Source organism: Beta vulgaris, chromosome 9, assembly GCF_026745355.1.
Source record: "Beta vulgaris subsp. vulgaris cultivar EL10 chromosome 9, EL10.2, whole genome shotgun sequence".
Taxonomy (NCBI): domain Eukaryota; kingdom Viridiplantae; phylum Streptophyta; class Magnoliopsida; order Caryophyllales; family Amaranthaceae; genus Beta; species Beta vulgaris.
In genome coordinates, this window is record NC_079210.1 from 49,673,868 (window position 1) to 49,696,900 (window position 23,033).

Here is a 23,033-nt window from a genome sequence, read left to right on the forward strand (position 1 = left end):
GTTTCCCACCAAGTTTTTTATAAGGTGATTTCTCACAAATTTTTTTGACGATTTTCCTAAAAAATACCTTTCGGAGTATTGAAAAGTGATTTTGTAACTCATTTCCAATAAATTAATTTTAAAGGACTGAAATCATTTTAAAGGACTGACAACTATGAGATCTTAGCTGAACTAGGTACTTCTCGCATTTCCAATAAATTAATTTGCTTTTACACAATTTTCAACATAATCTCAGTACAATGAAATCATGAAAGTATACATTGATCTAGAATCAACAAGATCTCATGTGATTATGATTGATAATTAAATACATAAAACTTGACCTTCAAAAAGCAAATGTTGCTACTATAAAAACATGGAAAAAGTTGCACGAATTGTCGAACAAACTGATTGATTAGTTAAAAGATAGAAGAAATGAGAAGCTAGTAGGTGAGTACCATGTGTTCTTTGGAAAACACCGACCACTATATATTGTCAATTCACAAAAGCTATCTTCAATTTTGGAATATTACAAATTAATAACATTGTGGTATTACCTTTGTCTCCAATTGTTTATTTCATTGTATTATTTTGGGTCACATTATCATGTGATATCTTAGATTCATCTCGATATACCATTATATTAACTTTCAATGATTTAGTAACACATTAGTTAAGGATATTAGGAAAAAATGTTCTCAAAATTTATCAAAAACCAACGGAAACAAACAGTTTGAAGATGAAGGAATACTACTCTAATTTCACATTTGAAAATGTAGTTTGGGGAGGACAGATATGGTGACAGTCAATGTAAAGAGAAATTTATAGCTAAAGACTAGGAAGAAGTAATGCTAACTGATTCCTTTGGGACGATAGTTTAACTACTGTAAAATCAAGGAATGCTCTAATAGCTAAAAGTTGTCGTCAAGGTGAATGTTAGGACTCTTATTCCTATTATATTATGGATAGATATTATTATGCCTAGTTTGCATAGTATCATGACTCCGTCGTCTAGATTGTATAAAACTTTTGATGATGAATGAGACCAGAACACAACTTGACCAAATCTTAACAGTGAACAACTCTTGGACAGCTTTTGCGCGGTTGCACCTACCTTATGAACCAAAGGGGAAGTTTAAAACCATAGTAATAGTATAGAGATTCAGTTTTAAATATCTGCCATAAGTCATTCATGTACCCTGTAAGTCTTTACAAAAGGATAGTAGTTACAAAACAACAATAAAACTAATACATTAGTAGTTCTTTTTTTTTTTCTATAAAGGCCAACAAGAAATTGAGGACCATGTACACCACCTTTACATTGATCCGGATACAAGCGATGAAAAACAGCAGGAAGATAAAGAAGCAATATACATGCACAATGATGTAGAAGAAGCAGAGGAAATTCCAATCCCCTAGCTCTTATTATCTTTTCGGGTAACATTTCCCGTTAAACAGTCAGATTTCACACATATGCGGTCCAATATGAGACGCAAAGGGTAGGCATTATGCACTAGCAGTATGCATTGCAAGAAAATCGCCCTGCTATACACCATCTTCTTCCCTTCAACTACTACCATGAGGATTCTAACCAGGAATCTTTTTTATAATTTCAGTTCTGTGAATGAGCATGATTGCATAAGACCAAAAAATTCATATACCAGTATTCAGGTGCATTATACAACAATCTCATACGTCAGTCAACGAGCCCAGAGTATGTGTATCGTGTATGTGGCTACCAAGTCTCACATTTTTGAAATAGCTTGACTGAAGGTTGGATCAATGCAAACCACCACCTAAAGCATCATTTGAGCAACAGATAAGATTTTAGCATCGGGGCTTTAAGAAGGAAATTTTGTTATATTCTGAGGAAGTGGTGCCAAAGAAGGCACGTACTAAGAGTTCATGCTTTCTCTCCCAGTAAAAAAACATACAAGGGAATCAACATTACAACATGCCAAAAATTCACTATTTAGTATGAGGTATCCTAACAATAAAGCTATATACAGCAGAATACCTACAGCTGGCAGTCTGGCACCTATTAATTAATGATATACACAACACCAACTCTTCAGCCACACTTTTCACAAAATTAGGCCCACATGACCAAGTGGGCAGTCATTTGTTTGTATGATTTAGGATACCTCGTTATAGAAAGAGACACCTGAGGGTATTTCAGCAATAACCCAAACACAAGGTACCTCAAAGTAAAGTCCCAAAAGCATAAGAAACAAGAGATAGAAAAGGTTCACACCTTGCCAATACTTTTACCAGAATGTAAATATTCAACGGCATCAGAGACAGAACGAAGCCCCACAAACCTTCTTGGGTCCATGTTCACCTGCATCACAATAACAATCCAAGAAGTATCTTATGCTTTCTGGATAGGGAGACGGATTAAGAAACTGGAGGCTTCAGTTATGTATCGTGGGATGTGCATGATGGGAAACACAAGAGTTCTCTGAAAATCTAATTTACTTGCTTAGGTTTTCTAATCTGAGAACAGTAACAGGAGAAAACACCTGGAAAGGATCCTAATTGCTTGAAGACAGCCTAAAATTCAAAATCTTCCACTATGCTGAGAAATCAGATACTAAAATTAAATGTAAATTATTCTGAAAGAATATTCGATCTACTATATTTCAGAAAAGAAACAATAGCAGGACAGAACCTGGGAAGAAAACTGAAATAAACAGAGCACATTTGTTGCAAATTTTGAGACAGATTATTTTGATACCTTAAGTTTCCCTGAGGAGTAGAAGTCAAACAGCTTGTCCAGGTGTTGTTGCCATAGATGACTATATTGTACAAGGAAGAAACCAGCCTGAAAAGCATGGTAAAGTACATCAATGCATTGAACTCCGTAAACCTAGGTGTCATGTAACCAAACCAGTTAAATTATAAATGCAAAGTAATCATACATGTATATTGGCAATCTCTTAATGAATAAGATCACTGTTGCAAGAACATGCAAGATATCATGATCTGGAGTATAAAGAATGAGTATGGCAAGACATGGAACATAAATACAACTAGCACTTGCAAAAATGCTTGAGGTTAAGCAACTCAAAAAACCGGTAGCTTAATAGTTCCTCTGATTTTTTTATAGATGCTACATTTTCCTTAAATGGAAATGTCATAATAGATGCTACATACCATAAATGGATTACTTTTCACCATAAAGATTTTAAAATACTATTAAAAAGTTGGTGGTCCCCCACTTTCTCCTTTAAAGTACCCATACTTTTTCCTCAACAAATGTTTTTTCATTCAAAAAGTGGTGGTCTTTCACTTTCTCTCTCTACCTTTCTTAAAAACTCCCCACTTTCTCTATGTAGCATGTACAAAAAAAACGGAGGAAGTACATCTTAAAAATCAAGGTTCGAAGGAAGAGAAAATTAATTTCCTTGGAGAGAATGTTAGTTAAGGACTAAGGAGTTAAGGTCCTTGATTTTTGAATTAAATACAACTAACACCCTAAGCTTGGGGTAGTACTGGGTATGGAGACTGCTTGGGAACTGTTAATAAGTTCTGAAGGAACTATAACCTTTTTGACATTGTTTGTCGCTGGTTTCCAGGTGGGAGCTGATGGGTCTCCATATTCTCTTTAGCATGTGATAGAACTTTATCTCCAAATTCAATAGGAAGAGTTCCCTCTTCTTTTTCTTCTTTTTTTTCCGATAAGTAATATTTGGAAATCCCTATTATGATTGGAGTACATCAAGGTTCCGCACTAAGATAAATGTGGCGGAGATGCGTATGCTACGTCGTGGCCATACAAGAAAAAATCAGTTAACTATAGAAATAATGACGGAAGTAGGGGTTACACTTGCACCTATTGAGAATAAGATGAGGGAGAATTCCCTAAGGTCGTTTGGACATGTAAGACACCAATTAAGACTTAAGAGGCTTGAAGAGTAGCAAAGTGATGAAATTGTGAGTGGTAGCGAAGACCTAAGAAAAATTGGATGATGGTAATTGAGAGTGATATGAGTCTACTTGGGTTTGGAGAAAATATTGCAAAAGATAGGGCAAAGGGTGGGGAGTAAATATATATGTTGTTGAGATGACATGGCTTTATAATTGGTTCTTTTTACTTTACTCCTTGTGTTTTGCAAACTCCTCTCCCTTTAAGCATTCCGTTACTTATTCTCTTTACATCTTTTTTCAAAGTTATTTTGAAAGACTATCTCAAATAATATTTTAATATCCTCACATTATTGATTTTATGCTACACCTCTTTTGTTTTCTTGTTCCTTATGTTTTCATTTCCTTATTTTGTTCACTTTCACAATCTCATTTTTCTTTGTTTAAACTCTTTAATTTCTGCCTTTACTTTTCTTGTTCCATTTGTCATGGATACGATTCCTCATGATCGTTCATATTAGACGACTCCAAATCATTTGAGAATAAGGCTTTGCTTGAGTTCATTAAAGGGCTTCGGATGAGTTTGTACCACTCTGGTGTCATCAGGGATTTGGGAGTTCTACTTGTAAGTTGTCGTAATAATTAAATGGTTCGGAGGCCATCTCCAGATAGCAATCTAGAAGCCTCCAGAATTCAATTAACTCTCTTGGAGCTGTCCATCACCCATCAGGATGTTATGGAGAGTCTTTCAGATTAGCACTCTTGGCTTTGGGTTAAAGAGCAGGCAACTCTGCTGCTTTATACTATGTTGCTGCTTTTGGTGGTCATTAGGAAGCAGCAAATGAATTCTTGAATATGGTAATTATAGTAGACATCATCGATAATTTCCCTTGAAAAGTATGCCAATTTACACGAGATTTTTTGGGCTTAAAGAGAAAATTTCTGTAATTAGTCACCTACCAGCAGAAAAAGGAAAAGAATAAAGATAATATTCCAAGCGTAATAATAATGAAGCATACATACCACAGTTTGACTTTTTGCTAAGAGCTTCTCACAGAGTCCAGGATAATTTGAAGGCTCCCATCCATGTTCTCCTTGATACTAAACAAATCATGAGCGATCTTTCAGTATCTTCTGTATTTATGACGTCAAATTCAATAGTAATTCTAGGATAGCAAGCACATGCAACTAGTGAGGCATAAAAGCAAAAGTTCTGTTATAAACTGCGTATATTCAAAACTTATTGCTGTAGTTAGGTCCAGGCAGCTCCACACTTATTTATCTGCCATCTATGCAGATTATAGGATAATCACTCATGAAGTCATGATCAGAAGTTCATAGCCTTATAAAAATCTTCTTGGCTCTTCTACTAGTAGTGTCGGACTCTATGATGTTAACTGGGTTCGGGGCCTATTTTACAAGATCATGACTATGTGCCTGACTCTATAACTCCAGATGATTTTTTTTTCTGATTTATATATATCAGCCTAGGATATTGATGATATGGAAGTTTTTAATATTAGAACAAGTCTATGGTAACTGGGATAACAATTTAATGCTATAATTGTCTTTTTGATCCCAAAATAAAGGAAAGCCCATAAGGAAGAATAGAGACCAATCTCTTGAACAAGGTTATTTCCAAACAGCTGCTTTAAAAGATAAAAGAGCTACTTGGCTCCATTGAGTTCTTTATGAAGTATGCTATTGTCTTAGAGAGGTTATTCAGAACAATATTCTGTTGGATCTTTTGCCAAAATTCAGTGTGACTAGGAAAAAAAAAAGCAGTCCATAAGTTGTATTCCATCTAAAAAGATCTACCTCTTAATGGTTTTCTCTTAAAACCATATTATTGTAGAATGACGATAATACGATGATGAATTGTTTATCTTATGCTAATGCCCCGAAATTACCCTAATCAATATCTTAATTAAATCCCTAAGTACAGTTACTTTATCAGTTTAAAATTCAACACAACAATATTTGTCTGTTTCAGAAACCTACGCAATTGTGCATAACCTTAAAATCCACTTATCTTGGGATGAAGGGAGTATACTATTGAAATTTCAAATACATCACCAACATAGAATATAAAGTAACATGGGGAGCGCACACACAACACACACACACACACATGCACGCACACACGCACACACGCACCCACACGCACGTACTCCCGTGCGGCGCACGCACACACCCACACACACATACCCAACCCCCCCCCCCCAAAAAAAAAAAAACACAAACACACACACGCGCGTGCACACACACATTCACAGGCCATTTACGAGAAAGCATACCTGAGATATCATTCCAATCACCACAAGCCGACCATAAACTGCCAGGGCATTCAGGCACATATTGAACATTTCACCACCAACGGACTCATAGATAATATCAATTCCTTTTGGAAATTCCTTCTTCAAAACCTGCAATAAGAATATGATTAATGCAGCAGAACAGACAAATTGTATGATTTGGAAGTCCTGTACAGAGCACCATATCTTCACTGATGGGCACAAGGCTACAGCCATAATGCAGATTATGTAAGGTAAAGGATCTTATGCGTAATTACGTTGTAGAACTACACTTTATGTTATGTTTAATAAAAAATAGTCAAATTGACACCAAAACCATGCAACACTTAATTAATGTAGTTTAACTCATAGAAACCCTCACCTAATGCAAGGTAAAAACTGAGCTAGCTTATTACATAAGCAATAAAGATAATTCAAGAGACAGGTGACATTGATTTCACATCAGACACTCAAACACAGCTAACTACATGGGTGTCTGGCCTGTTTCACAGCTATGTTTCAAGTAACACGTGACACACAAAACTATATTTCTCATATTGGAATCCAATAGTATTGATACACATAAAGCAGTAAAAATGGCATATCAATGCTGATGCAGTAAAATAACAGTCTATAACAGATATCACTTCATGCCACTAGTGTAATTTTTGTATGTGTGTTATGAAACATTTACAGAATGGCAACTTTATAATCCAACAGACCTGCCAGAAAACGTCATCCCAATCCATTAGCATACACTTAAATCCATATGCGAACATTTAATCATCAAATCCATGGGGTTGGAACTGAAGCTTAAAATAAGCTGATGAACATATATCAGGAATTAACCCATTCAAAAATGCCAGATATTATGCATATGTTCAAAGCAAAAAAGAAAGAAAAGAAGGACCAGAGCTTACTGTTTTTACGTCTTCTTCCTTGTAATTTATTACTCGGTCGACTCCCAGTTTTTTCAAAAGCATGGCTTTATCAGAACCTCCGCAAGTCGCTACAACTTTGTTTCCAGCCAATTTCGCCAACTGCAGATTACATAATAGATAATAAGCAAATATTAAAGTACAAAGAACATAGAGAAAAAACAGTATTTTCTTAACTTAAACTTTGTTTGAAACTGAAGAATCGCTGTTATAAGATTGTAGAATTAGCAAAAAGAACCTACAAGAGGGGGTCCTATTCTTACAAACAGCTCAAAGTGAAGAACTTACCAACAATACCCTTGACTCTGATTTTATGTTAAATTTGTTACCCAATTCCATCTAGCTTACGCATCATTTATGAGTGATTCATCTATTATAAACTCATACAAGACTTTAAAATATAATATGAACTATAAATCTGCAAATAATTTTTTTTGGTAGTATGAAACTGCACAGTAGTAAACAGCAATCTAGATGATCCTAGGAGATCCTGGAATTCACAATAAGTGGAAGCAATATTACTCATTACAGTAGTAGTCCTTAAAAACAAACGGGAATGTATCAATGTACTGTATGGCATTATAGAGACATTTGTCTGTGTCCAGAAACCTCAAAAAGTTTGAAAATATGCCATACTTGAAGGGGGAATTACTTTCTGAAGTTAAATGGTGCAAACATTTCAGGATACCCCAAAACAAGGGACAATGAAGCGAGATCCAGGCAGTTAAATACTAAGATCTATCCATATGAAGAAACAAAATGCAAACATGTATTGTAAATAAGTTTGAACACACTCAAAGGCTTTAAAGCTTCTATTTCATGATTTCCGGCTCTCGATATATTCATGCAGCATCAAAAGAAGTGATTGTATATTTGGAATGTCCATGAGCAGCATGGATTAGGAAGTAAATGAAGAAAAGGGAACACTCTCCACCCAACAAAAAGAAAGAGGGAAAATACATCATTAACTTCTGAGAGTTCAGGCTGATGTGCTTGAATATGATGCTCAACGAAAATATAATCATGAATTTAACGAAGCAGAAAAGTTGGACACTAAAAAGTTTAACCAATACTAGAGCTATGGGGGCCAGAAAGGAAAGAAAGAAACCTGTACAGCAAACTGTCCTGTCCCCCCTGCAGCGGCAGTGACCAGAACTGTTTTTCCTGAACTCATTTGTGCTGCCTACAATTTTCACAAAGGGAATTACAAAAGGTTATATGCAGTGCAAAATCCAAAGTCATAGGATGTAAAGCTTTAAAAAAGACAACTAAGTATGATTATTGAATGATTGAACCTTTTCAAGAGCTATTGAAGCTGTAAGTCCAGATGTAAGCATAGCTACAACTTCTGGATCAGGTCTAGCCACAGGAAGAATATATTTGGAAGGAACCTAAAGAGAAGAATCAACAGAAAAGAGATCATAGCAACAAACATAAGAAACAGTCTACAGACAAGTACTAAAACAAAGTAAAAATTAGAAAACTAATGAAGAATACTGCATACAGTCATGAATTCAGCATAACTTCCAAAAGTCATCACTGCAACAGGGGTGCCAATTTTCAAGGAGTCCACAGAATCACCAACTGCAGCAATTATACCAACAGCCTGCATAAAAATAATTCAGTCAAGTTATATCCCAAAAGAATACCCAATTCTAGATAGATATGCAACAGAAAGCACTCCTGTAACACGTAAGCTACTTCCTCCACTTTTCTATACTTGCATCATCTAGCTTGCACTATATTTTAGGAGTCCATGTGAAAAGGAGAGAGATGAGAGTGATAAAAAGTGAAAACCATGTGATAGGAGAGAGATATAAAGTGGAAACAATGCGATAGGAGAGAGATACAAAAGTGGAAACAATGTGATAGGAAGTACATAAACATGTGCTAATCACATGTAATTGCTTTTAATCACTCTTATGATGTGTTTGGATGAGGGAATTCGGAGGGAAGGGGAGGGAAACCGAGAAATCTACTTTACCTTTTTGGGATACAGGAAAGGGAAGGGATCTACACAGGAGAGATTGATTTCCTTCCTCTTTCAATAAACCAAATCCTTTTTCACTGGAAGTATTTAATAGGAAATGCAAGTTCATCAGCATTCATGTTCATTGTACATTAGAAATCAGAGTTTGGGAAGCTTCTCTATATGCAACTCTCAATATTCTCTTTTCTAAATAGCTAGAAACTATTACAGAGAAAAATCATGACAAACTATTTGAAAGAGCTGATTCGACTATCAGAACTGCTAGTATTATAACCATTTTTCTTAAAAGAAAAAACACTTAAATTCTTTGTCAAAATCGACAATTGAACAAAATGAAAAATTGAATCTGAAGTCGAACACAGATTGCAATTTAGTTCTAAACAATATTAGAATCCAGATTTGAAAGTCACCTCATACGAAATTTAGGTAGCAAAAGACCAAGGTGACAACCTGTAATGAAGGTCAGCAATGGAGGAGATGGTGATGTGAGAGGAAAATATACAAGAGGAGAAGATTTAGGCACAAGAAGAAACAAGACACGATCGATCATGTTCTGGCCCATTTAGAGCTCACTAATGACCTAAACATGGACAGAAAATTGTGTACGGACACCCACTTGATGTTTTTTCAGCAAAAAGAGCCAACTTCGCACCAAATTGAGCTAGAAATCATATTGCATAACTTGTTTAAGCATAACAGGGAGGAGGGAGCAATCAAGCAAGGGGCAGAAATACAAGGATTCATCAAATTTTCAATTCATTGTCCAGCCATACAACAGTATATCTGATTAGCTATTTAAACTTCAGTAAATGAGAAAGTATTGCAACTAAATTCAGCATTCTTCCACACCTCAAAACCAGCATCGAAGGGGAGGTTTGCAGCAAGGTCGCCACTTTTGGAACTAAAATAACGGCCAGAACTGAAATTTACCTATTCAAAAAAAGTTAGCATAAGTAACACAGCCAAGTAGGAGCAAATGCATAATTTATTTAAGGAAGCATATTGATAACAAAATGCCAATGATTATACTCATAGCAAATATTCAGTCACATAGGTGATTTTTAATTAGAACTAGATTCAGTTAACCTAAAGCTAGCAATTAACTAGAAAGCAACACGAGCTACATGTTATAAAGCGGTAATTCAGGATTTTCCTCCTCAAATTCCCTTTAAGCAAATTCTTTATACTACTTGTGTTTTCTTTAAGTTGTAACATTTTGACTTTTAAACTATTCATATTCTTATGTTGATCGTTTACTAATACTTCCTTGTTATATAATAAATGCAACATGGAGGAGATGCACAATTTTTTGGGAGTCCATGTTATGAGGAGAGAGATAAAAGAGATGAAAAGAAGGAACCCTGTAATAAAGAGAGATAAATAAAGACCTTTACCAAATGTAAAAGTGCTGCATTTAGTTTGCAACTTCCAATTAGAAAAAAGTACTGCATTTATTGTAGAACAAAGGTACTATATAATAACAAAATTCAGTATATAAGATGTTGTTGGGTTCATCTCAATGTATATTTTCACAATAGTAACTTTCTAAATTTTGTATTAATAGATAATTAAAGATATGAATGGTCAAAATTTTGTGTGTTGGCAAGCACAAAAGTCAATTTTGCAACTTCAATAACAGAGGAAGTATATGTCCATACGCTGGTCACCAAAGTGTACGATTGGTCAAATCTCTAACATAACGTCTACATTGGAAAAGTGTTTGTAGTTTATCAATGCCTAACTTTTCATTAGGTTTTCAATACATCCTCAACCAACAACCAGAAGCATCCATCAACACCCACGAGTGACCGATCTTCCAACCCACAAGCCGCCTATCTTCGAAATTCGCCACCAATTCCAACCACCTCCACCAACAACCAACCACCCATCTTCGGCTTCACCTTCACCAAGCACCGCCTTCGCCTTTGCCTTGGACTTCAACCTTCGTCTTCGTCTCATTTTCTTCTTCTTCGCCCGATCTTCTTCTCCTTTTGTGGTTGGTGTTTGGTGGTGATTAAGGAGTGGGTTTGGGTGTGCCACCACCTTCACCCTCGCATTTGTAATCCCCACCAACCTCCGCCAACCTCGAGACTCACCACCAACACCATCATCTCTTTCTTTTTTATTCGTCTTCGCCACCACCTTCACCATTGTGCACAGTGCACCACCTCCAACAAATCGCCAAGTCGATTTTAAAGGTTAGGGGTTTCAAAGCTGGTGATTCAAAGGTTAGGTTTAGAGTTTCGAAGGGGGTGAGTTCGGCTGGGAAAGAGGATGGTGTTGGTTCGGGAAAGGGGGTTTTGTGGTGGTTGGGCTAAGGAAGGGAGGGTGCTGGATTCGGGTGTTAGTTTTCGGAAGGGTGTTGGTTTCGGGGAAGGGGAGGTTGTGCTGGGGAAAGGGAAGGTGTTAGGTTAGAGGCTAGTGGGTCTTCCGGTGGTTGCGCTAGGGAGGGGAGGGTGTTGGATTCGGGAGTTAGTTTCGGGGAAGGGGAGGTTGTTGTGCTGGGGAAAGGGAAGGTGTTAGGTTCGAGGCCAGTGAGGGGGTCTTCCGGTGGTTGTGCTAGGGAGGGGAGGGTATAGTTTCGGGGGCGGGGGAGGTCGGAGGGAAAGGGGGTGGTTATACGGGTGGGCTGGGGTAGGGAAAGGGGGTGGTTTCTAGTGGGTAGGGGTTGGGGATGGGGGGTTTTCAGATAGGCAGGATTGGGGGAGGGGGAAAAGGTTTTTCGTGGTGGTGGCGGTGGTCGGTGGTGGCTCTGTTGTGGTGGACGGCAGGTGGAAAGTGTTGGGGTTATATAATTTTTGGTTAAGTGGTGTAGCTGTTCTAGTTAATTAAGTTTCCTAATTTCTCTTGAAGTGTTGTCCCAACTTTATTTCTTTAAGTGCCTTGGTTTGTGTGTCACTTCTCTAGGATAGTATTTTGTTAAGGCAGAAGTATTCATAATCTTAATAAAGACAGAAATAGATCCACCTCCTCCCACCCCCCTCCACTCAACGAAAATAACAATTTATTTTGTTTCACCTTGCTCCAAAACTTCTTATAAAGACAAAAACAATACCACCTTAAAAGAAGAAACGTCCAGCTTAAAGCTGTTACATACACTACGAGAATCAGAAATAAGTTGATAGGCAAGGAACACTATTCCATAAGACCATGTTCACTGCAACTTAAAAAAAAAAAATCAGTAAAATCAGTTTTAATCAGACAAATCCATTTCAATCAACAAAAATCTGTTTTAATCAGTGAATATCAAAGACCTGCATAAGAGAAAAACAGTATAGAATCATTAAAAATCAGTTTTAATCAGTAAATTTAGTTTTAATCAACAACTACCAGTTGTAATCAGTAAAAAATTAAATTTTAGTCAGTAAAAATCAGTCAAAGTAGTAAAAGTAATTTCATTCTAGTAAAAATCAGGTGAAGTAGACAGGGCCTACCTTATAAATTAAACAAATCCATTATTTCACCTAGGGCAGAACAATTTTGATACAAAGATTCCTTGCAGAGATAGTCTTCAACCATAATGAATGACATTTACCCTGAACTCAAATAACTTGGAGGCATAGATAAACTAAAAGTGTACGTGAGTCGCATTCCAATGTGCCCAAAACAACTTACTGCAGCAGGGAATTTGTATTGAAGATGATATCTATAAGCTGTGAAAAACAAAAGCCAAAAATTAAATCAAAAGAATGTCAAGCTTACATCACTAGCATTAACACCAGCATGCAATATTTTCACGAGAACGTGATTTCGCTTGATAGGCAGGCCCAAAGTGGTGCGCAGTATCCTCGTAGCAGCACGGAAATTGTGATTCAAGGTGTGAACAACTCTGAAATAACGAAACGTTAATCAGGTATTAGAGGAGTATATGTATTCTAGCCAAGGAGTAAATGTATTTCATCAGACAAAAATTCCAAAGCAAGGCCAACACTCTACTGCTCAACCATGCAATCCGTAAGTTACCATCCACATGTTCCTAGTAGACCTAGATGCAATGCCTTTGCAGCTTACACATCTAGTCAGGGTTTTAAAGCCTCGGGGAAGGAGGAGACACTATCAGCGTTACATGGCATGAGGTACAACCTTGAGCTTGCCATAAGAGCTATGGTGACCCTATTTCAGCTACACGGAGGCATGCTGCTAACTCAACAGAAAATTTTGGAACTTCGTGATAAAGATATTAAAGATTGGGAGAAATGCAGTACAGAGTACAAAACGAAATAGAGGATAAGACATCCTCCTTAAAAGTTACAAGAATGTGAGCCAATCACCTCGGCATGACGGCATCAACAACAGTATCAGAGCCTTAGTTGCAATTCTTCCAAAACAACCCGATGCTAAGCATGCATTTACAAAGTGAATCTCCAAAACCTCATAATGTGGAGATGGAAAATCGGAGCTCAATGTCACTTAAAACCGAGTTTGCTCAATTGAAGGAAGCTTCCACTTGCTTCATAGAGAGTTGGAAAAAGAAAGTCTATTATTGAGAGGAACATCTTCTCCACTTTCTCACCTCATTACGAAAGAGCCACCTCAACATCTCTATATCAAGACACAATGACTGAACTCGCAGCATTTATAGCGCCAATCAAGCATGTCTTCCAAATTCTAATACGTAACTAGCCAATACAAATTTTTCTAGGGCAAAAGAAAATTCACAGATGATGATGGTAGAGGCATGGAGCAACATATTAACATCAAAGGGACATTTAGTGGGAGTACTTTATGCCATATCATTGAAGTACGATGTAATGCAATAGAATCTTGTAGAAGATGATGAAGAAATGGATACGGTGATTTTGTACTTGTAATGCTGAAATTATTACAAAAAAGGATAAATATCAAGTTTACGAGTGACTTAGACACAATCCCAAAGTTAACAACTAATATAACTCTCCGACATTTTCATGACGCCTCGTCCTTTTCACTAATCTCCTATATCTATAGAGCTAACCCACTTGCTTTCTCTCCAAGCTAGACTAATTCTATGGTAATTCTAGTATAACCCCTTCGTATATCCAATGCATAACATAAGAGAAGATGGAAGAAAAAGATAATTAATTGTATGATTTGCTAGAAATTGTTATAATGTCCAAAAACTAACATTCATTGTTGATAAAGATATGCATAAATCATAGGCCATCAGAGTTCAGATCATCCAGCAACTTTATAGTTTTAGTTTGTCTCATAAGAGAAATGTGTATGTAATTCTACCAATATGGCAATACATACTATGGCTCCTCTCATCTAGCAAAACCATACCACGCTTAACAATGTATGAACAACTATCTCTGGAGCAAAGGTTTGGGTCCAACTTCAACCTCAATAAATATGGAGCACATACATGGTATTCGACTACTTTATTTTTAGCAGGTAAGCATCTTGCATACCCATTCTGTTCATGACATCATTGGTACCATGTAATATTGCTGACAACCTATGCACGCAACACATATTGTAGCTAGAAGTCACATATTCAATTATCCTAGAAGATTTCACATATTCATTTTGTGTTTGTAGAGTAAAGCTTCACAGAGTACAATAAGTTCCATTTGTGCCACATGTACCATCTTTTAATCTCATCCCCCACAATCTGTCAGCACGGAAACCACCATGGGATCAAACGCCCCATATTGTACACCCTAACTCACTTCTTACCATTTGTTACATCCAAATTTTGCATGTAACCCTAGATCAGAAGGATCTACAAGTGATCATCATGCAAGGCAGTGAAGTGGTGTGCTCGTGGGTGTCTGATAACAGCGAGAAAGTTCAATTGCAGCAAGGATAAATCAAACGCATAGGGTGTGGTTTTTGCAGCATCAATATGGTGTTTAAAACATCTCAGGTCTGCACAAATGGCACCTGTCAAGCATTCTTGGTACTAAAGCATTATATTTTCGAAATGTACCAAAACCCTGGGTAGTAAAAAAAAAAAAGGGATGCTGTATTCCAGGATCCGATTTCGTTAAAGCTGCAGTGCAATTACCTGCACCATTATAAAAAAGGAGCATAAAGGGAAAAGGAGAGATTTGGTGAGCTCACATTTTCTCAAAGCTCTGAGGTAATTTCGGATCCAACGGATAGGTAAGCATTGATCTTTTCTCCAATTTTGGAGAACGAATTCGATATTTTGATTCTTCGACGGGAGTTGGCCAATACTCAAGCCCTCTACGATTTGTTATCCACAAGCAAGATCCAGCTTTTGTCTCATCTGCTATAAGCTCCATAGCACCTAACAGGTATTTAGTGAAATGCATGTCAGCATGCATAAACACATTTAGGACACGTGGCTAAAAAAGAAATCTCAAGATCATTTCTCACACAAAAATTGTTTAACTTTACCTTTAATCACCATTTCCATAGGTATGAAGCCCCCGATCGAGGTTAGAAACTTAAGATCAATATTTGAGTAATTTGACACTAAATCAGTTTCAACAAACTGCACATATATAAGACATTAACACCTGCAATCTCAAAGTTCGGCTGACTGCTTGCATCAAAAACGAAATTCTTTCCGTGTAACAATAAAAGAAAAAGAAAGACTTTCCAAGAATTATATACCTTCATGAGGATGGAATTTCTAGTGATTCATTGTTCCTTTTAAACCACAACATTTCTAGTGATTTATCATTCCTTTTAAACCACAACACCCTCCCCTCATTAAGCATCAGAAATGGATATTTAGTTCTTGTAGTCCAAACGAGGCGACACACACACACAGAGAAAAAGGGTCCCCAATCAAAACCGAAATGTATTGGCATCAAGACCCAATGAACAAAATTCAAACCAGTAACCGACAATTTCCAGAAAAAGAATATAGACTAATCCACATAATATTTATTATTATATAATATGAAGCATTGAAGATAGGCATCTTACTTCGGGGCAGAGTACATTCACACGAATTCCTTGACGTTTGTATGGAAGAAGAGATCTAGTAAAAAGAACTACACCACCTATAAGGATTTTGAAAGGAAAAAGGAAAGAATCAGTCCTCTAGGTTTGACTCAAACATGCAAAGCTACAACGTAAACAAATAATTAACAAGATCAATCACCCATGTCCACTGATAGCACAAATCACCACAATAAAGTAAGAGCCAAAGAATTCAATTATTATTTCCTCTATGTCTATAAGGTAATCCCAGATTCAATTGTTTATAAACTTAAAGACGGCAGCAATCTTCTGCTATGTTTTAGAATAGCTTGGACAGAATAGTGAAAATACCTAAGAAATGAGGATAAGATTTGATGATAAACTAGAAAATTGCATAAGATAAATGGATAAACACAAGCTTTCAAGAGGCTTGCTCTACCAAATACCAAAGAAAACTAAGTGGAACCCCATTCAATATTCAGCATGATCTTCTGTCACCCTATTTCCCTTATTTACAGAATTCTGATTCACTTTTTCCTCTCTCTCCCCTATAACTAACTCACCTTCCTCTTCCTTATGACAAGCTAATAATGCAATACATACAGTACCCCTCCCCAATAGGCCAGTCCATTGCATCTTATACATGAAAACCAAACCTTTGGAGGCAGAGTATGATGGATCTGCAAATAAAGGATACAGCCCAGCAGATGATCCCATATTGATGATTACACCTGATCCTTTGGAAGCTTTCATAACTTGGATCTGAACAGAACAAGAATGCATACAAGAATTCAACATACAGTATAATCAGCAAAGAATAAAGATTTCCAAAAAGAACGACATGAAATCACATCCAGAAATCACGGCAATAAGCTAGGAGCCTAGGAATGCCATGCAAGCCCAGATCATCTATTTGCTTAGAAGCTAGATCACAAGCAGAACATCTGTAGAAGATGCACTCATTTTACTTTCACAATTCCAGAACTCATCCAATATGCCAAGTGGACAAGTTAATTGTCCATAGATAAACACAAAGTGTAACAATAATGATACATAGCCTATAAAAGACATCTGGTCAGACACTATGCATCCTAGGCATTACATTGAATTGACGTAGCACATGACGGATGCCTAAACCAAAAAAAAGGGGGTAGCTAAGCAGAACAGAGTAATAATGTACTGCAATAATCATCAAAGTGAAAAAAAATTCATCAATTGAAAACAAAAAATTAGTTTTGGACGCAAGATGAAAAGCATACCGCTAAAAGAGTGCATTCAATGACAGCAACTAGGTTCACGTTAACAGTACGTCTCCATTGAGCAGAGCCACCAGTTTGGTCCTTGTGCAACGGAATTGGAGTACCAATTCCAGCATTGTTGATGCAGATATCTAGCCCACCATAAGTTGCTAGATGCTTTGCAAAAGCAGAAGACACCTCTCCTTACCAACAACAAGAATTTTTTTAACAATTGTATATAAAAGACAAGAATGACAGAGAATACATCAGTAAATTAGCACCACCTCTATGTCAAACAAATTGTCAAGAAGGGATTATACAATGAATAGACTATAAGAAAGTGCAACAATCAGACATGCATCCCTTTTGAGGCAACAGTAGCCCTTGAGAAGAGGCACAAAATAGCATGCATGTAACACACACCCCCCCCCCGACATGCAAATGTATCCTATTAAAACATCCACGTAAATAAGTACATAACTATATGACAAGTTGACAATATAAGAATCATTAGAATTTCGGAGAATTAAAGTAAAGAACCTTTGACTGTGTACGAAAGTACTAACCCATCCACCAGGGTTAATGCTAAATTTTATAATGGTTGAAGATATCCAACTAAAGATGCCCACATATTCCATAACTAGTAATCCCTCCATCCCAAACTAAAGTTCCTCCTTGACTTTGGTGCGAGTTTCAAGAGTACTAGCTAAATGTAAATAAAATAGAGAGAAAAGGGGCAGATATAATTGAGAGGAAAAAAGAGGGAACGATATTTGGATCATATATTTCATTTCAATAAAAAGGGTTTCTTTTTGGGACGAGTGACAGTAGCAAGAAGGAACTTTATATTGAGACGGGGAGTAATTGAAAGTTACCTGAGTTGGTGACATCACATCTAATGAACGTAGCACAAGGAAATTTCAGATTATTATGAAACTTAGCAATTTGTTTCTCGGCGAGAGCTGCCACCTGCTTCCCCTTTTCCTCGGAGTAGTCAACCACAGTAATAAATATACCTCTCTCCGCCAAAGCTAAGCACAGAGCCTTACCTAGATGACAACAACCCAGATTACTATTAAGAAACCTGTTCAGACTCCACCAACTCAACAGAAGAAAGGAATAATACATAAATCAAGTTCACATCTAACGATTGGAAAGATAAGAATACACCAAATTCATAAGAGAGAAACAAGGGTATAAGTAAGAGCATATTAGTTGAGGGACTCTCCAATTGTTGCCTTTGAACATGAAAAAAAGACTCTCCCTCCGATTAATATTTGTCTTCTAGACTCTAGCCTAAATCCCATTCCATGTTTGAATCTCAAAGATGAGTCCACAACTTCCTTTCTTTTATATAAGAAGCTTCATTAACGAACAGGAAAAAAGGAGACACAAGGCAGGCGGGGAGGAGGGGGAATTCAATGACAAGTTACACCAGAAAACCTCATGAGCATGAGCCACTAGACAATCTTATAATAACAAATCAACTTTCCCAGTTGTCCTACTAAACTGGATCAATTCTCCCTACAATATCCTTGGTTTTATCACCTCCGTTTTTGCATTAAAATCTGTGTGATCAGGGCAAAGCATGGATTATGCACTAGGATGCACAATGCTCATTGTGCATCCCAAAGAACATACCATTCATACAAAAAAAAAACTTTTTCAACAACTTTTCAAGATAAAGAGAACACACAGTTTAAAATTAAAGAACATGTAAATCTCCAATTATAAAGCATGGATTATGCACTAGGATGCACAATGCTCATTGTGCATCCCAAAGAACATACCATTCATACAAAAAAAAAAAAACTTTTTCAACAACTTTTCAAGATAAAGAGAACACACAGTTTAAAATTAAAGAACATGTAAATCTCCAATTATAAAAGAATATATGTCGTAATGAAAAGAACATATCTTAAATGAAGATCTAGTTTAAATTAATAGAACATACCTTTAAAATTCAAATTTGAAAAAGGAATCTCGCCAACAACCTTTTTTTAAAAAAAAAAAAGTAAAACAAATTGCAAGATTTAAGGAAACAAATAACAACATTTTTCTTATAACCATGGACTCTTAAAATATTAAAATTTTAAACTACGTCGTTTAATAGAAAGTGCACCATCCTCGACATGTACTCGGGTGCACGTTCCAATTTGCGATCTATAGGGCGCCCCATGCTAACCAATGTTACTTCAACACCTTCATTTACCGCAAAAATGAGGTGTTGTGTCGTGTCGTGTCCGACACGACACTTTACTTGGATACTTTGTTTTAGACTAAAAACTTGACTTTTTTCTACAAAATAGCCGAGTCGGACACCTGGACACTCGTATCCAAGTAGACACTCAATCCGTGTCTGAGTAACATAGATGCTAACTAACAGATTAAGTTCATAATAACTTATACTTAACTTATTGAAAAACATAAATAACTTACTATCTTTTTGTAATCTCAAGGCATGCTTTTCAGGACGAAGGGGGCGTGAAACTAAAGCATTACTAAAAATTACTTGCTTAACTTTTCACGACTACTTTTAAAGATAGCCTTCTAGTAATCTTGGGAAAAGAGCATCCTTTACCGATTAAGACTGGCCAAGCATAACGTTGCAGTTAAGTAAACCACCCCATACCTCACCATAGTGGGACTAAAGTGTCCTCGCAATAGTTATGTAGTATAAATACATAACAGAGTTGAACCCTCTTTGTACAAGGATTGACACCCTTTATGTGTATTTAGATTAAATTTATATTATCTATCGAGCTTATATAGTAGCATATAAGAAGTTGACAAAATTTTCAAGTTGGTTGTGTTTTACATAGACGGCCAAGGAAAAAGGTACAGTCAGCAAAGAAAAAATGCCTATAAATGTGAACACAAGCTTAATACAAACACACAACTCTCCCAAGCAATTGTGTTCATTTTCACTTATAGGTACTCCAGTAACAGTCACAAATAGCAAAGTTTTACCACAAAACTCAAATGTGTTCTATAATTATAGAACTCGCGGAATATCACACAAAATTAACACATAATGCAAACCTTGTTTCAACTTTCAATAATCACACAGGTCTCAATTCTAACACCAAGCTCTCATCTCAGCGCTTTCGACTTGTACATTGTCCCCAATAGCTCAAATTCTCAAAATCTAATTTCTCAACAACGGCATAAAAAGGAACCATTTCAAAAATTCATAAACAATACAACTCTCATCCTTACAATTTTCTAACTAAAACCCTATCCCATATTCCCATTATCCATGAAATTTAACGAGTACTACCTCCATACGAATTTAATTATCACATTATAATCTCAAATTACAGCAATAATTCAAATATTGAGAGAGTAATTTAATTAACCGAAGATACATGAAAACTATATACTATAAAAAAATGCAGATAACAACGTTTTTTTCTTATATTTATAGTAGCAGTTGATGAATATGGATAAAGTAGATGAGTACCAATTCCAGAAGCTCCGCCGGTGATTAGCGCTGAGAGGCCGGGTTTCAGTTCCATATTTTGTCCGCGGAATTGTTTTTCTCTCTCCTACACCAAGCTTTCCACCGTCGACGAGTTTTCGGCACAATCTGTCAGAGTTGCGGATGGACAAACACCACGTGTTGGAGCATTAATAACATGGATAAACATGGATTGATCTAACAATAATAAGTGTGTCGAAAGCAAAACAATCATTAATTTATCAATAATTAGTATTTTCAATATACAAATAAGGGTTCTTATAGGTAACTAATACTCCCTCCGTCCCAAAATATAGTTCCCATTTCCCTTTTTTCACGGTAATTTATGCAAGTTGGGATAGTAAAGATTTTTTGTTTTGTTTAAATAAATGTTGTATGGGAAAAGATGATTTTAGGAGAGATAATGGAGATAATTGGTGGAAGAACATTAATTGTAACATTTTGGTTGCATAAACAAAGGAAAAAACAAAATTCAAGAAGCAAATAAATGATGGGACACGATTTTTCTAGGCAAAATACGGAAAAATGTAGAACTAAATATGGAAATGGGAACTATAATTTGGGACACCCAAAATGGAAATGGGAACTATATTTTGGGACGGAGGGATTAGTACTTTGGGGACAAGAGTTGAATGAAACACGTAAATCGATGCAAATTTTTTACTTTTTGGCAGAGATCACATGTTTAAGAGGGATAATATGGTCATTTCAACATATCTACATATACAAACAGGGGTTAGTTTAATAATAGCAAATGTATTAAACACATAAATAATGGTTGGTTTATCAATGATCAGTGTTTTGAACACACAAACACAGGTTTTTATATATAAGCAAGTGTACCTTTTTGGGACAAAAGTCGAACAAGAGTACGAGACACACAAATCTATACAACTTTTTACTTTTTGGCATAGATCACATGTTTACTTTTTGACAAAAAGTTGTCATGTTTATTTTTATTTAATTATAAATTTTTTTTTACATAAAGGTAACTTTTTGGGAAAAAAATCATGGGCACTGTTGGCCGCTCGCAATGAGCGTTTTATCATTCTTCCATTGCACAACAATTTAAGTAACGTCGCTTCTAAACTTTTTTTTTAGGGTACTTTTTCACTCTTTCGATATAAAATAATGGATAGCGTGAAAAAGTACTACTTTTTGGTAGAAAAAGAAAAAACAAAAATATATAATAGTATTACTTTATGGTGGGTCAAGTACCCCAAATAAGAAAAGTTTAAACAATGTAGAACATACAAAGAAACAAATAAATAATCACGTACGGGAAATGTAGCAATTTTAAAAAACAAATAAATAGTCATGTACGGGAAATGTAGCAATTTTAAAAAACAAATGGAGTATTGAGGGAAGAGGGAGAACTTGGTGTCCACAACACAAAATTGCAAAAAAAAGAACCTTTAATATGCCATGAAATTTGCAGAATTTATGGAATTGTTTGGAAAATTAAATTTTAGTTCAAAAGGGTTTTGGCATAAACTTTCAATACAATAAGTGGGGGGAATGAAAATGGAAAATGACGTAAACCTTCAAGCTTCAATACAACAAATGGAAGAAGAACAATGTGAGATGAGGAGGGAGAAAAGATAGAGCAAAAGGGGGAAGGGGGTTAAGAAACTAAATACAACCTCCTTAGAGCATCTACAATGGGGTGGGTTTAGCTTGGTCTAGCAAATAGTAAAACTAGTTTTATTTGATTTTGTTGTTGGAACTTGACTCTTTGGCTTAGTTGGTCTGGAAATCCAGACCATATGAGCATGGGATGGTGTGCACAAAAAACATCTATTTTATATAAATAATCTATTTTATATAAAAAAAAATAAACATTGTATATGGTGGGTTTGGTAAAAGTATGAGAGAGAGTATATGGTGGGGTTTGGTAAAAGTAAGAGAGAGAAATAGAAAAACCAAGTAAGACCAACCGCACCATTGTGACAAAAAAAAAATGAGTTGGTGGGAGTTTTAGTGGGATGTGAGATGTAAGAAGGAGGAAAGGAGAGAGAAAAAAAAAACTCCAAGACCAAGTAAGACCAACTCACCCCATTGTAAGATGCTCTTAGCTCCTACACAGTACACACCCAAAGTACCCTTATTTTTTCATGTACCCCTTTTTCTCTTTTTTCCTCTTCCTCTCTTTTATATCCCTCCTCATCTTCCATCTTGGTTCTCCATTTGTTGTACTTCTTTCGTTTCTTTTTACTCACTACACTTTGACTTTTATGTTAGCCGATATACTACTTTGATTATCAATGTCTTTAACTGTGTATTAAAGTAATATAAAAGTTTGATTTTATGAAAAAGTACATTGAGATGAATCTAACAACATATTGCATTATAACATTTCATTTTATC

At 36.1% G+C, this 23,033-nt stretch overlaps 1 protein-coding gene across 5 annotated transcripts; it reads right to left on the reverse strand.

Annotated features, from left to right (window-relative positions):
- Positions 1-1,126: 1,126 nt before the first annotated feature.
- On the reverse strand, positions 1,127-20,859 carry LOC104904478 (uncharacterized). Of its 5 annotated transcripts, none has more exons than XM_048636727.2 (18): positions 20,649-20,855; positions 18,061-18,234; positions 17,207-17,385; positions 16,604-16,709; positions 15,951-16,027; positions 15,414-15,510; positions 15,114-15,303; positions 12,771-12,897; positions 9,918-9,998; positions 8,583-8,684; positions 8,374-8,469; positions 8,187-8,261; positions 7,061-7,180; positions 6,144-6,272; positions 4,870-4,947; positions 2,717-2,803; positions 2,234-2,320; positions 1,127-1,775 (listed from the first exon to the last, which is right to left on the reverse strand). In XM_048636727.2, exons 1-18 carry the CDS (start codon positions 20,701-20,703, stop codon positions 1,725-1,727), a joined length of 1,911 nt encoding a protein of 636 aa, XP_048492684.1. In that variant the 5' UTR covers positions 20,704-20,855; the 3' UTR covers positions 1,127-1,724. The 5 variants fall into 5 exon arrangements, 4 of the variants coding, with proteins under 4 accessions (XP_048492684.1, XP_048492685.1, XP_010691036.1 ...); XM_048636728.2 differs by having other exon boundaries at positions 15,414-15,462; positions 17,207-17,388; positions 20,649-20,854; XM_010692734.4 differs by having other exon boundaries at positions 17,207-17,388; positions 20,649-20,854.
- Between the last annotated feature and the right edge of the window lie 2,174 nt (positions 20,860-23,033).